Below are 14,176 nucleotides of genomic sequence, written 5' to 3'. Positions count from 1 at the left end.
GACAGCCAATTCTCTCACACCAGAAGCAACTTGCAGTTTCTCAAATAACTACTGACACGAAAAAAATGACACAGAAGGCAAAACTTTTTGACCCACCCTTGTATTATTGTGGCTTGAATAGGGTTACAGCATGGTGTCACTAAGGGGCCAAATCAGTCACCACTAACATTCTTCTAAATATTGCCAACCTTCATCCCAATGTGTTGCTTTATGATGGTACAAACACCTATCCATTTCTCTCTTCTTCAGGAATGGTTGACATTTGCTCCAGTGGCTGATAAAACAGCTGAATATTTTCACACGACAATGAATATAGTCAACTGGCTTTCGCTTGTGTTCCTTGTGATTTCGGTTCCCATGGGGCTCCTGGCAATATGGATTCTGGACACCATTGGACTTAAATGTGCTGTAAGTTGGGGCAGCGATTGACAAGACCTAGTTTATTCTAAGGCAGTCTTTAAAGCCCACTCTTATAAATCCCTTGGAAACAGATCAGATTTCTCAGTTAGAAAATATATGATGGCTACTACTAACCTTCATTTCATAACCGTTTGCCAATCCCCAGTTATGACTTCTGACAATAAAAAGGTGGAGAGGTGGGACGACAGAACAAAGATTGTAGAATGATATAGGTGATCCCAAAGGCTATAGCTAATGTGTTTTGCATAAAGTAAGGCCAAATAGGGTATATCAGATCCATAGTTCTGTTTGTATTTATCTCTTTTCTCTTTCTCTCTCTTGTATATCCTTAAATACAAAACTGAAGCTGCAAATCCAGCTTCAGACCTTTGTTCTGTTTCTGATTTCCCTGTGTGAAACTTCTCTCTGTAAAATAGAGTGGAAGCTGGTAATGGACCAAAATAGCAGCTTTCCCTCTAAGCCAGTGGTTCTCAACCTGTGAGTCCCCAGATGTTTTAGCCTTCAACTCCCAGAAATGCTAACAGCTGGTAAACTGGCTGGGATTTCTGGGAGTTGTAGGCCAAAACGATTGTTTTATTGCTATTGTTGTTTTACTGGTATAATTGTTTTATAGTCGTGTTACTGATATTGATTGTTTTATCAGGCTAGGCCCCATGTAAGGCGCCCCGAGTCCCTTCGGGGAGATGGGGCAGGGTATAAAAATAAAGTTGTTATTATTATTATTATTATTATTATTATTATTATTATTATTATTATTATTATTATTCATCAATAACAGACTGGGGTGTGCATATGGCCTTCCAGTTATTGTTGGAATGCAATTCCCCATTATCCATAACAAGCATAACAAATTATCAGGGCACATGGGATCTGCAGTCCAAACTCTGGAAAGTCACAATGATCTTTGAGTGGGGAGATTACATTCACCAGTGGTTCTCAACCCGTGGGTCCCTAGGTGTTTTGGCCTACAGCTCCCAGAAATCCCAACCAATTTACCAACTGTTAGGATTTCTGGGAGTTGAGGGCCAAAACATCTGGGGACCCACATGTTGAGAAACACTGCATTAAGCAAAGGTGGTCAGGAAGAGATTTTGTTCTAAAGTCTTATTGAAAGCCATCCATTCAGAGGAGAGTTTTTCAGCTATAGGGCCATGCTTTAGAAGGCCATTTACATAGACAAAACCTTCATACAGAAAGGTTTTCGTGCTAACATGGACAATATAGTAAGAGTATGGCATCCCATTTAATCAACCATGCTGCCTGTTTGGCCACCTACAACTTTCTGCCTGGCACACAAGCACTGCAAACTCTTGAGAACATTGCAAGAAAGTGGCCCAGGATCAGCCTCGCAAGTTTGGTTTGGTGAGAAGAATCCATTATTGCTGGTACACAGCTGTAAATGTCAGGTTCTCAAGCTGCTTCGTATGACATGCTCCTTTAGGTAGATGATTAAGGGGAAGATCAACAAGGTAGCTACTGAAATTACAATACCCTAGAAATGCAACCTATCTTGTTCAGAGACATGTATATAACAAGCTGGCATTTACAGGGAGCCTTGTGAGAGATCAGATTACCTCGCTCCCATTCTCAGCTCTGAAAATCAGGTCAATATTAAGAGCCTTGAGCTTGAGGTTAACGGATAGTGGGGTCCTTAATATGTTCTACCTGTTGCAGTAATTTCCAAAAACAAAAAAGCATTTTTAAAAGAAAGCAGGAATAAAACAGCAGGTACACTCACACAGCAGGAGTTGTCAGTTTTTAGAAGAGCAAATTCGTTTCAGCAATCAAAAAGAAGAAGAGTCCGCTGTTAAAAGTTGAACAAACAATATATTGTGTCCAGGTTGGTTCATCAAGTGTTCTGCTATGGCTGACTTCTCTGGTTGAATTAGTCTGCAGTCATGTTCTTTGATTCATGTTTGGGCAATGCTGCCTTTGGTGGTCCCTATGTAAACTTGTCCACAACTGCATGGTACATAGTAGACTCCTGTAGAGGTGAGAGGATCTCTCAATAAAAAAGATTTATTGAAAGAACTATATTTTCTAGATATGAAAGTTAGGGTCTAGCGTATCTAACTATCTCTTTTTGGAGACAATCGTCTTTCCTGTAGGAGAGCAAAAGGGAAGAACTCTACAGCTCACACACACCACGAGGTCAGAAATCTTTGAACAAATAGATGTGCCCTGAGAGTTATCAGTCTAATGTCATAATGAGATAGGAAGAGAGACTAGAAAGACAGAGGGCAAAAGTGGGGGAAGGACTTCCCTACAAGCTAACCTCAATTCCATCTGTCGATCTCCTTGCTGAGCACTATAAACTTCTGCAGGATGTGGTGGATTTCCAGTACCACCCTTACTTCAGTGAATGTAAGAAGGGGGAGAAGGATAGCATGTGCATGTCATACTACAACACATTCTGCATTAGTGAGAAACCTATTGAAAATGCAAAAGACATGTTAGTATTGGGTTGCTGTGACTTTTCTGGGATGTATGGCCATGTTCCAGAAGCATTCTCTTCTGATATCTATGGCAGGCATTCTCAGATATGGTGAAACATCAGGAGAGAATGCTTCTGGAACATGGCCATATAGTCCAGAAAACTCACAGCAACCCAGTGACTCTGGCCATGAACGCCTTCAACAACACACATGTAAGTATTGATTTACCATAATTTCTCTTGAGTCAGTAAGCAAACCCTACATAGATTAGGCCATACACCTCCATGTATACTTTCCTTTTCTCACTTGTGCTAAAGATGTAACAGTTGTGTATGGATAGATCAGCGTTTGAGAGAGGTGGATTGTGGACATGCTCCTGCTTACCATCTTACATTACACAAGGAGAATTTTTGGTGGATGAATTCCAAACTGAATTTCGCAAAACAGTCCTTTAGCCTTTATGCTTTACGAACATCTTAAAATTTCAGCTACTTGTGCACTAGTTTGATGACAATGTAAAAGAGAAGGATAGATGAAACACAGCCCCCCATTTAGTGGTGGATTATACAGTAGAGTCTCACCTATCCAACCTTCGCTCATCCAACTTTCTGTATTATCCAACACAGTCTGCCTCCCGCCTGGATCCACAACTGTTTCTCTAAGCAGCAACGCGCAGTGGGCCAACACACCCAACAACAACACAAGTGCAACCACACTTCCAAACAAGTGGCAGACTTGTTGTAAAACATGATGTTTTGGTGCTTAATTTGTAAAATCATAACGTAATTTGATGTTTAATAGGCTTTTCCTTAATCTCTCCTTATTATCCAACATTTTCACTTATCCAACATTCTGCCTGTCCGTTTATGTTGTATAAGCGAGACTCTACTGTATATTTGGGTAACATTCCAGTGTAAAGACAGCAACGTGGGAAGCTCTACCAGTCCACTTATATAGGATGGCATATGGTTCAAAAGGGAGGTTGATGGTAATCAGCCTGTGGCCTACATTTCCCTGGGAGCGTCCCAGTACATTTTGTGGACCTTTCAGTGACTCTCTTAGTCACAGAAGGGTCAGAGCTCTGCTCAGTTGTCATATTGGCATGTAATCCAGTTGTCATGTTACCAGATAAATGGGGGAAACTGCTTTCATAAGGAAACATTGGTTAACAACCTGTGAGATGTAAAATAAGGTCCATGAGACATGCGGTGAAAATTAGCTCTAGATTATTAAATATGGTTTTATGTGGGCGAGCAGAAGGCAACTACTGGATGGCATATGTTCTGTATCAGAAAATATAGCTGATGTGGTCCATCCAATGCAATTTTCTGAATCAGCACCCCAAACAGAATCTAAAGTTGACCAAAAACTGATTTCTAACCCTTTTGGTACTAATGTTGGAGAGCGGTCTCAGGTCAAAGTGGCCCCTGGACTAACTTGGGAAAAGTACATCAGTGCCCACTGCCCAGTCTCTAATGTTGATGTAGAAAATCGGATCATTTATAATGCCACAATAATAATGCAATTGAGTCTCGTTCATCATTTGAAAACTAATGTGGGTGACATGCTTTCTTGTATTGCAGATTTTACTCTGTGCCTGGCTAAACATGATTGGGAGCATCATTCGGATTTTCAGCACTGTCAGCTTCCTGAGCCTGGGCTCGCTCAATATCATATACCTGCTGGTAGGACAATGCCTTTGTGCAGTGGCCCAGCCTCTTATCATTTTTTCACCAACCAAACTAGCAGCGGTATGGTTCCCAGAGCACCAGAGAGCCACGGCCAATATGATTGGTTCAATGTGTAAGTAAATGAGGATTTGCCAGTCTCAAGTGTTTGGGGTAGCAAGGTGACCAGCAAATGAGCTAAGACACCCCTGTCTCTCACCTTGTATCTGTGTTGAGCTTCCTATTTTCTCTGCTGTATTCCTCCATATGTATTATTCAAATTGTTGCACCCTAAGCCTGGAAACCCCTATGACCACAGCACCACACAAGAGTCCAGAATATAAGCAAATGGTTTATTATAAAATATATTTAAAGTATAGAAAAAATGCAGGAATAAAGAAAGAAAAGGTATACCTCACAACCTCTGAGGATGCCTGCCATAGATGTGGGCAAACTTCAGGAGAGAATACTTCTAGAACATGGCCATACAGCCCAGAAAACACACAACAACCCTGTAAATCTGACCATGAAAGTATGTCGAACACATATATCCAAAAATGCTGAGCAATAAGCAATAGTCCAACAGGAATCCAACTGTCCCAAACAGATTCAAAGGCAATACAGTCCAGGAATAGCCAAAGATCACAAGAACAGCTTAAGTCCACAAACAAAAAGGTATCCTTAGTAAAACTTGATCACGAATACAAAAACAAGAGCATAGAAACATGCAATATACCTGACTCCCAAAACCATGAGGCTTGACTTGAAACATGAACCGGGAACTCAGACCTAGTTTCTTACTCCAAACACTACGTTGCCTGAACTAACTTTAAAGTAAACAACTTGCAAATTAAAAGCCTCCCATGAAAGCATTTTGTCTCCCATGAAATCTCTCCCCAATTTTCCCCACACAAATGTTCTTCCCTGCGATGCCTTTTTTCTACTCTGATCTGTAAATGAAGGCCTGTGTTGATTCCTGTATCTCCATGTGTTTTTTCCTGGAAGCCTTCCGTACCACTTAATTCTCCTCTCCACTCTTCCTTATCTAATATCTCTGGCTGCTTTGGCTGACCTTGAAGGCCGGCACTTTCCCAGTCAAGTTTCTCACGGAAAGAAGCATAATTCCCTTGACTTAAATCGTCCACACTTCGTGCCCCTGGAAATCCCACAGGCAATCCCACAATCCTCTCTAAAATATCAATGAGCCCATCAGTTTCAGGCTGATCTACAACACAACTATTCACTCCAGGCTACCTTATGGATGAAGTTTACAGGTTTCTAAGCTTGTTTTTTTTTTTTTTTTTTTTTTTGCTGAAATGTGCCTTAAATTCACCTGTTAACTTATTGGTGGTTTTGTCAGTTCCTTCCTTTAAAATGTAATCTGAAGCACCTGGTGTTCCATGGTGGTCTCCCATCCAAGTATTAACTGGGTTTTTTTTTCCGTGTCAGGAGTGACTTGAGAAACTGCAAGTCACTTCTGGTGTGAGAGAATTGGCCATCTGCAAGGACGTTGCCCAGGGGATGCCCGGATGTTTTGATGTTTTTATCATCCTTGTGGGAGGCTTCTCTCATGTCCCCGCATAGAGCTGGAGCTGATAGAGGGAGCTCATCCACGCTCTCTCTGGGTTGGATTTGAACCTGGCAGCCTTCAGGTCAGCAACCCAACCTTCAAGTCACAAGGTTTTAACCCACTACACCATCAGGCGCTCCATCATAATTATAATAACAACTTTATTCTTGTACCCCGCCTCCATCTCCCCGAAGCGACTCGGGGCGGCTTACATAAGAAAAACATCTTTTCCTACCATCCTCTACTTTACCAAGTTTTATCATCTTTTTCCATTAAGTAATATCATCTAATGTTAATCTAATTAACTGGGGTTGTTCTTGCTTAACTTCCAAGTCAGGATCAGGTGCCTGTGGGATATTTAGGCCCTATTACTATGGTAATAGAAAATGTTTGTAAACATTGTCAGTAAGTGTAACTGCATAGACACTACATTAAAACAAGTAAAACACCATAGATCAAAACTGTTATTATATAATAATAACAATAACAACAACAACAACAACACTTTGTTTATATTCCACCCTTCTTTCCAAAGGCACTAGTGCAGATTACAGTATATATAAACAGATACAAGTAAACATTCAATGCCTTGTTTCAATACAATGAGATACACATACACAGATAAAGGCTTCGCCTTTTATTTTATGGCTCTGGAGGCGGTGCTCATCTCTCGCTCTGGGGGAGGTACTCTTCTCCATTTCCAAGCCAAAGAACCTGCTTTGTCACCTCCTGGTCATGTGGACAGCATGACTGCTTTGAGCGTCTTTTTGCCTTTCCTGCCGAAGCAGTACCTATTTATTTACTCAGATTTGCATGTTTTTGAACTGCTAGGTTGTCAGGAGCTAGAGCTAACAGCAGGAGCTCACCCCGTCCCATTATTTGAACTGCCAGCAGCACAAGGATTTAACCCATTGGGCCACCGTGACTGCTTAATGTATTCTTATATACATCAAGCAGCTTGCCCTGAGCTAGTATTTGCTGAATACACTTCCCACTATACCTAGCCAATGTGGCTTAAGGTGAAATAGTGCAGGATAACTATTTGGTACCACAGTAGCCTTGAGATATTGTTGATATACAGCTCTCAGCATTCCTTGTCAATTGGCTATTTTTAGATCTTTGATCCTGCAATAGCTGGAAGGCCACGTGAAGCCCATTTTTGCAGAGAGGTAATGCATGGGATCAAAAAAAGATCTACTAGAATCAGTCTGACTGTAAGATCTTCGGTCGATTAGATCTCTAAAGATTAATTGACGGAGGCCACTTTGGTAGCCTCTTAATAGGCAACAACTTAATTTACCCATGTACTGTGTGACATCTTCATCTCTGTTTGGCCTCCTACATCTCTCCATTTGTAAAAGTATCATTGGTTTACCTCTTCACAACCAAAATGTATGCCTGCTCGTCACCTGTAACTCCTCCTGTACTAACTAAGTAGGCATGTCTGCATGAAATGCAATGGTTGTGGAGCAAGGCAGTATCTGAACTTCATTGCTAAGCACAGTTTTGAAGCTCAGGTACTAAAAAAACAAATTGGCTCTAGCATCAGGAACAGAGCATTTCTTTTGTATAAAACTCAATAGCAGCTATTTCCTCTGAGAAAACTCTTTCTAAACAGCAACTAACTTTTTCTGAAGGCTTATGAATTTTCATCCTCACTATTAAATCCTTTAGTTCTACAATTAAGATTTTGGATACTGCTTCAAAGGCCTGGAGAACAAGCCCTATAAGGAGTGGCTTAAAGAGCTGGGTGTGTTTAGCCTGCAGAAGAGAAGGTTGAGAGGAGACATGATGAGGGCGATGTATAACTATGTGAGGGGAATTCATCAGGAGGAGGGAGCAAGATTGTTTTCTGCTGCCCTGGAGACTAGGATGTGGAACAGTGGCTTCAAACTACAGGAAAGGACATCCCAGCTTTGAACATTAGGAAGAACTTCCTAACTGTGAGAGCTGTTCAGCAGTGGAACTTTCTGCCCCAGAGTGTGGTGGAAGCTCCTTTGGAGGCTTTTAAGCAGAGCCTGGATGGCCATCTATGAAGGGTGCTTTGAATGCAATTTTCCTGCTTCTTGGCAGGGGGTTAGACTGTATGGCCCGTGAGGTCTCTCCCAACTCTATGATTCTACTTCTGTCTCTTATTTTGTAATGGAAGCTTTTAGATATCTATTCAAGAGCTGGAAGTATGCCACCCATCATGTCCATAATTGCCTCAAGTATTACTCCTATTTTTTTTAAAAGTTATAATAGAAACGCCAACATTTTACCTTGAGCGAATGTAGAACACTATCCATAATAGAAACCTATAATAGAATGGGCTTTTTTTCTCCCAAATTCTTTGTGTCGAGGATGAAAGAGGAGATGTAAATCTTTCACTCAAGATCATAATCTCTACTTGAAAAGGAGAATCCAGCGTAAAACTGCTGATCTAACACACAAAAAAGTTAATTCTCATTTTGAGGAGTATAGCTTTAATTCATGGAACTGATAGAGTTGAACTTCTTCGTCCCTGGTGTCCTCCAAATCTTTCAGACTATAGCATCTATCAGTCTAATGCTCAGAGATGATAGAAGCCTGCTGAGATGTCTGTGGTAATTTTTAAGATGTCATAAGATTTGTCTTTGAAGATTATAATGATAGCTAAATTGATAGGACAGTGCGAGGCGGGGTGAGCTCCCGCTGTTAGCCCCAGCTTCTGCCAACCTAGCAGTTTGAAAACATGCAAATGTGAGTAGAGCAATAGGTACCACTCCGGCGGGAAGGTAACAGCTCTCCATGCAGTCATGCTGGCCGCATGACCTTGGTGGTGTCTACGGACAATGCCGGCTCTTTGGCTTAGAAATTAAAATGAGCACCAACCCCCAGAGTCGGACTCAATTGGACTTGATGTCGGGGGAAACATTTCCCTCTACATAAAAATTCAGTGAGGGTTGTCCCCATGTATTTATGTTCAGGATTGCAACGTAATTATGTCAAAATGTCATCTATTTGGGGGGGGGGGCATTTAAAAAGTTTTAAGAGAGCAGAAATGCTGATAAATAACTATTATTAAGTTGTACTTTGGACAGGAACAGTTTTTGAATTCTGTACTCCATAAGGATGTGAACTTCCTTTGCCTCTTAGGCATGTCTCTGAAATGTTTGGCACTGCGTTTTTGTTGTTTGAGTAAAAACCACTTCTCTCTTTTTAATCTCTATTTAGCCAATCCACTGGGCATGCTCATTGCTAACCTGTTGTCACCTGTGATCGTAAAAGAAGGAAAAGATATTCCTTTAATGGTAAAGGAAATAATTTTCTAATTCTGTACCGCTTACCTGATAGTGAGCACAGTCATTTTTGTCCTTTGTAACATTTTGCTGGGTTCCTCCCTTACAGCTTGGAGTGTATGCAGGCCCTGCTGTGTTTGCCTGTGTCCTGGCCACGGTGGGGGTTCACAACAAGGTCCCTCCAACACCCCCATCTGTGAGTGCCACCCACCTTGATGCTCCTTCCTTCTGTGGTGGCTTGAAGATGGTAAGTTGTGAGCAAAGTTACACAGGAATCATGGGTGTAAAGCAGGTTAACAATCCTAGGTCTGTACAAAAACAAGACTGTGCATATCTGAAGAACAAAAATGACACTATAACAAAATTTGACATTTTTTTCTGTTCCTGGTTTGAAAGTGTTATTTCCTGCTTAATTGTGCGGCACCTACTTTGAAAGTACTGTAGTTGTTGTACTCCAGAAATTTCGATTTGTGGATGCCACAAATTATGTTGAATTGGTTGAGACTCCATGAAATATTCATTGAAAAACTATAGCAAAATGTGCTGCAGGATGTCCTGCAAAAACAACATTTTTGCAGCTTAATAAACTTTTTCCATATTTTTATGATAGAACCAATTAGGAAATGACATTTATAGCCCAGGAACAATAATCGTGGTACATAGTGGTATTATGTTGAGTGCGTACGAGGAAGCAGGTTGTAATCTGTGAAAGCTCATGCTGGAATCAGGCTATTATTCTCGAGAAACATAAAAAGTTAAATTCTAAACAACTGAAAAAGACAGTAAATCTGAGAAGTAAAAGTTTTCTGTAGCATTTGCCTTTTCTTGAAGAAACAAGGAATTCCCAAAAGGAAAAGAGCACATATAATGTACATGGTATGGAGCCCCCGATAGCACAATGGGTTAAACCCTTGTGCCGGCAGGACTGCTGACTGAAAGGTTGGTGGTTTGAATCCAGGGAGCGGGGTGAGCTCTTATCTGTCAGCTCCAGCTCCACATGCGGAGACATGAGAGAAGCCTCCCACAAGATGGTAAAACAACAGTGCGTCCCCTGGGCAACGTCCTTGCAGATGGCCAGTTCTGTCACATCAGAAGCAACTTGCGGTTTCTCAAGTTGCTCCTGACATGAAAAAACATGGTGACCTTTATCTGTGGAGAATATATCCCCAAACTGTTAACCTTGGATAACAGCCAACCCTATTGGAACAAAGAACATCTGGTGCAAGAATAGAATAGGGGACCTAGAAAATGCCAAGAGAGGACATAATTTATCAGATGTGGATCAATGAAACCACAGATACCAGTCCCGTAGGTATTAAGGGTTGTTAAATACAGGTTTGGATCAGGAAAAGGTAACATAAGATTACATCTCTGGGGTCTACTCTAGCATTGGTTATGCACTACAGAAGATGCAGAGAGTTCCACTATTGAACAGCTCTTAACAGTAAGGAAATTCTTCCTAATGTTCAGGTAGAATCTCCTTTCCTGTAGTTTGAATCTTTTGTAGTTTGGGTGTCTCATGCAGAACCATGTAAAGAGACCATTGAGACTGGCTGGAATATTACTAAAAGGACCACAAAGATAATCAGAAGGCACAGCCTTGCAAGTTAGGAGATAGTGTACCAATAGATTATGTAAGATGTGTCTGAAACATTGGGTAAGAGCCCTGAGAGCAGATTTAAGGTGTCCTAGATTTCTTTGGGAGCTGTAGATACGAATAAGCTTATTAAGCACAACACATCCACCTATATTGGGAGGGTCAATCCTACCTAGCAGGGTCCCATGTGTGTTGTTTCCGGATAACTGGATTAGGATGAAAGATGGTGACCACTGAGGTGTAAGAAATGTGTGGGCTTGGTTGGCTCTCAGCAGCTCTTGACAGCCTACCAAATGGTGAGGAGTACTAGGAGATGCACTTCTTTAACCTCTGCAAGTCCGCACAGTTTGTACCTCAGACTGTCAGATATCTGTCTGTGACTAAAACACAGTGTTTGTGTATATGTATATATGGAGCCCCCAGTGGTGCAGTGGGTTAAACCCTTCTGCCGGTACTACTGCTGTTAGGTTGCTGAGCTGAAGTTGCCGGTTCGAATCCAACTCAGGGAGAGTGTGGATGAGCTCCCTCTATCTGCTCCAGCTCCATGTGGGGACATGAAAGAAGCCTCCCACAAGGATGGTAAAAATATCAAAACATCCAGGCGTTCCCTGGGCAACGTCCTTGCAGATGGCCAATTCTCTCACACCAGAAGGACTTGCAGCTTCTCAAGTTGCTCCTGACATGAAAAAAATGTATGTATGTATGTATGTGTGTGTGTTTGTGTGTGTGTGTGTATATATAGTGTGTGTATATCTATATATATAAAAGGGTAATGAAATTTCAGCCTAGGACAAAACAACAACACTACACATCCCAGAAACACTAAACTTGGCAGCACAACCCCTCATCCATGCCTCTATGTTCATACAACAAAAAGAAAAGAAATATAAAGTCCTAATTAGAGGGAGAGGAATAATTGTTTTTATCCAATTGCTGCCAGTTAGAAGGCTAAGCTCCACCCACTTGGTCTGCTGTCAGTTAGAAGGCTAAGCTCCACCCACTTGGTCTCCTAGCAACCCACTCAGTCCAGGGCCACTTCAATCAGGCCTCTTCCACACTGCCTATAAAATACAGATTATCTAGTGTGTGTGTGTGTGTGTGTGTGGTGTGTGTGTGTGTGTGTGTGTGTGTGTGTGTGTATATATATATATATATATATATATATATATATATATATATATATATGATATATAGATAAACACTATATACAGAGACTACTCCTAAATTTAATCCTAAGATTTCAGTTCTGTATTCTCCCACCCAGAAATAACTTCCAGATAAGTCAATGGATCATCCATATAAGTACTAGTAGGTATGTGGAGGATGGCTCTGTAAACCAGTGTTAGTTACTCTGGCACTTAGTCTTGATCTTAAGTTCCCCCCCCCCCCATTTTCTTCGTCTGTTATGTCTACTTTAAAACTACTCACCAGTTTTTGTTATTGTCTTTTTAACTAGACAGTTTTTCATTATGCCTGGAACAAATGGTAGATAGTTTAAAGTACAATATGCCCAAACAGGCCATGAATAAACTGGTTTCTGATCCTGGCTTGTTAGATTAAAGCAGGCATGGGCAAACTTCAGCCCTCCAGGTGTGGCTAGCATGACTGCATGGAGCACCATTACCTTCCTGCCAGAGACCTATTGGTCTACTCACACTTGGATGTTTTCAAATTGCTAGGTTTGCAGAAGCTGGGGCTTGCAACTGATGCTCACTCTGCTTCCCACCTGTAGTTTAAAGCAGAGGCCCCATAAATCTGTTGCCTAAAGCAGCCACTTTATGGTCATTGAACCAAATAAGAGCTTATGGTGCATCATGTCTTTGTCTCAGGGTGTAACAAAATTACCCTCTCCCCAACTGGGGTTCTGGAAAGCTCACTTCTCCAATCTCTGCTTTATCCTGTACGTTTTAGACATATCTTGAGTGTGATAATCATGCACCATTCCTTGCAGCTATTCTGGGGAAGATGATGCCGATTTCAACAACCTGCACAGAGCATTAACGTATAAGGCTTTCTGTTGAATGGTATTATGCTGTTTTCTCACAACCCTTTCCTGTTTTTCATTTTTAGCTTATGCGAAATGGTCCTTACATCATCCTGACACTCTGCCTTGGGGGAGGAGTCGCAATTTTTACGTGTTACAGTGCCCTGTTGGAACAAGTGCTGTGTGCAAACGGATACTCAGATGTAGGTTACTCCATATTTATCATATTGTGAGGGGAGAAAGCTTGTGGATGGGTTGGCAAAGATGGGCAACTCACACCTGTGGCAACTTAGCCAGATGCTGTCATAAGTCCTAGGCAGAACATGGTGGACAGATGGAAAAATTCCAACAAAGAACAAGGTTTGCAGCAACAAATAACAAATTAATAAGCATTGTGTTGGCGAAACCTCATTTCAGTAATGTACAACTGAAGGCCAGTGTTAAGGTGAAGCATCCTTTCCTCTTTCAGCATAATGGATATGCATGCACTTTAATTCTAGTCAAGGAAAGCTTGGGAGTGGGCCTCTGGCTCTTACAATTCCCTCCCCCACTCCTTCTTTTGCTGCAGGTATAACTTAGTGTACAACAGCCCAAATCACTTACTTGAACATGGATCTCTCTGACGTTTTGACTGGGCAATGGTAAGGCAGGTTGTAGCTTGTTAAGTTCTGGCTTCTTCTTTGGTATGAACCTGTCTATGAAAATAAACAGTGTTTTGCAAACTAGCTGCAAACACAATTAGTAGCCATGACGTTCTTTTCTGGCTTCTATCTGTAGCTTTTAAACTGTGGCTTGTTGTTACTTCAATACCCCAAATAGTGGCTTGTTTCTGACTTGTTTATCATCTGAGCACCTTGTAATGGGAGCTGCTTGAAAGGGAAACATGCCAGACATAAAGAAAGCAGATTACGATTTGTTTGGGACAAATAATCGCTTTTTAAAAATTGGACTTGAGAACATACTGCAAGTCGCTTCTGGTGTAAGAGAATTGGCCATCCTCAGAGACGTTGCCCAGGGACACTTGGATGTGTTACCATCTTGCTGAGAGGCTCATGTCTCTGCAAGCTAGACATGAGCGGACAGACAAAAGCTCACCCCATCTCGCAGATTTGAACTGGTGACCTTCAGGTCAGCAACCCAACCTTCAGTTCAGCAGTTCAGCCAGCACAAGGGTGTAACCCATTGCACCACCGCTGCTCCTAATTAATAGCTAAAGCAACAAGCCATAGCTAACACATATCAT

At 41.5% G+C, this 14,176-nt stretch overlaps 1 protein-coding gene across 1 annotated transcript in view; it reads left to right on the top strand.

Moving 5' to 3' along the window:
• slc49a3 (solute carrier family 49 member 3) overlaps positions 1-14,176 on the top strand; it is a 32,076-nt gene that overhangs the window by 12,250 nt on the left and 5,650 nt on the right. The window contains exons 2-6 of the mRNA XM_003223353.4: positions 250-408; positions 4,439-4,658; positions 9,288-9,364; positions 9,462-9,599; positions 13,020-13,136. Coding sequence (XP_003223401.2) covers positions 250-408; positions 4,439-4,658; positions 9,288-9,364; positions 9,462-9,599; positions 13,020-13,136 — 711 coding nt within the window. The remainder of the gene's footprint in view (positions 1-249; positions 409-4,438; positions 4,659-9,287; positions 9,365-9,461; positions 9,600-13,019; positions 13,137-14,176) is intronic.

The sequence above is a fragment of the Anolis carolinensis genome, chromosome 2, assembly GCF_035594765.1.
Source record: "Anolis carolinensis isolate JA03-04 chromosome 2, rAnoCar3.1.pri, whole genome shotgun sequence".
Taxonomy (NCBI): Eukaryota; Metazoa; Chordata; class Lepidosauria; order Squamata; family Dactyloidae; genus Anolis; species Anolis carolinensis.
Note: the sequence above shows the minus strand (reverse complement) of the source record. Positions and strands in the feature narration are given on the sequence as shown.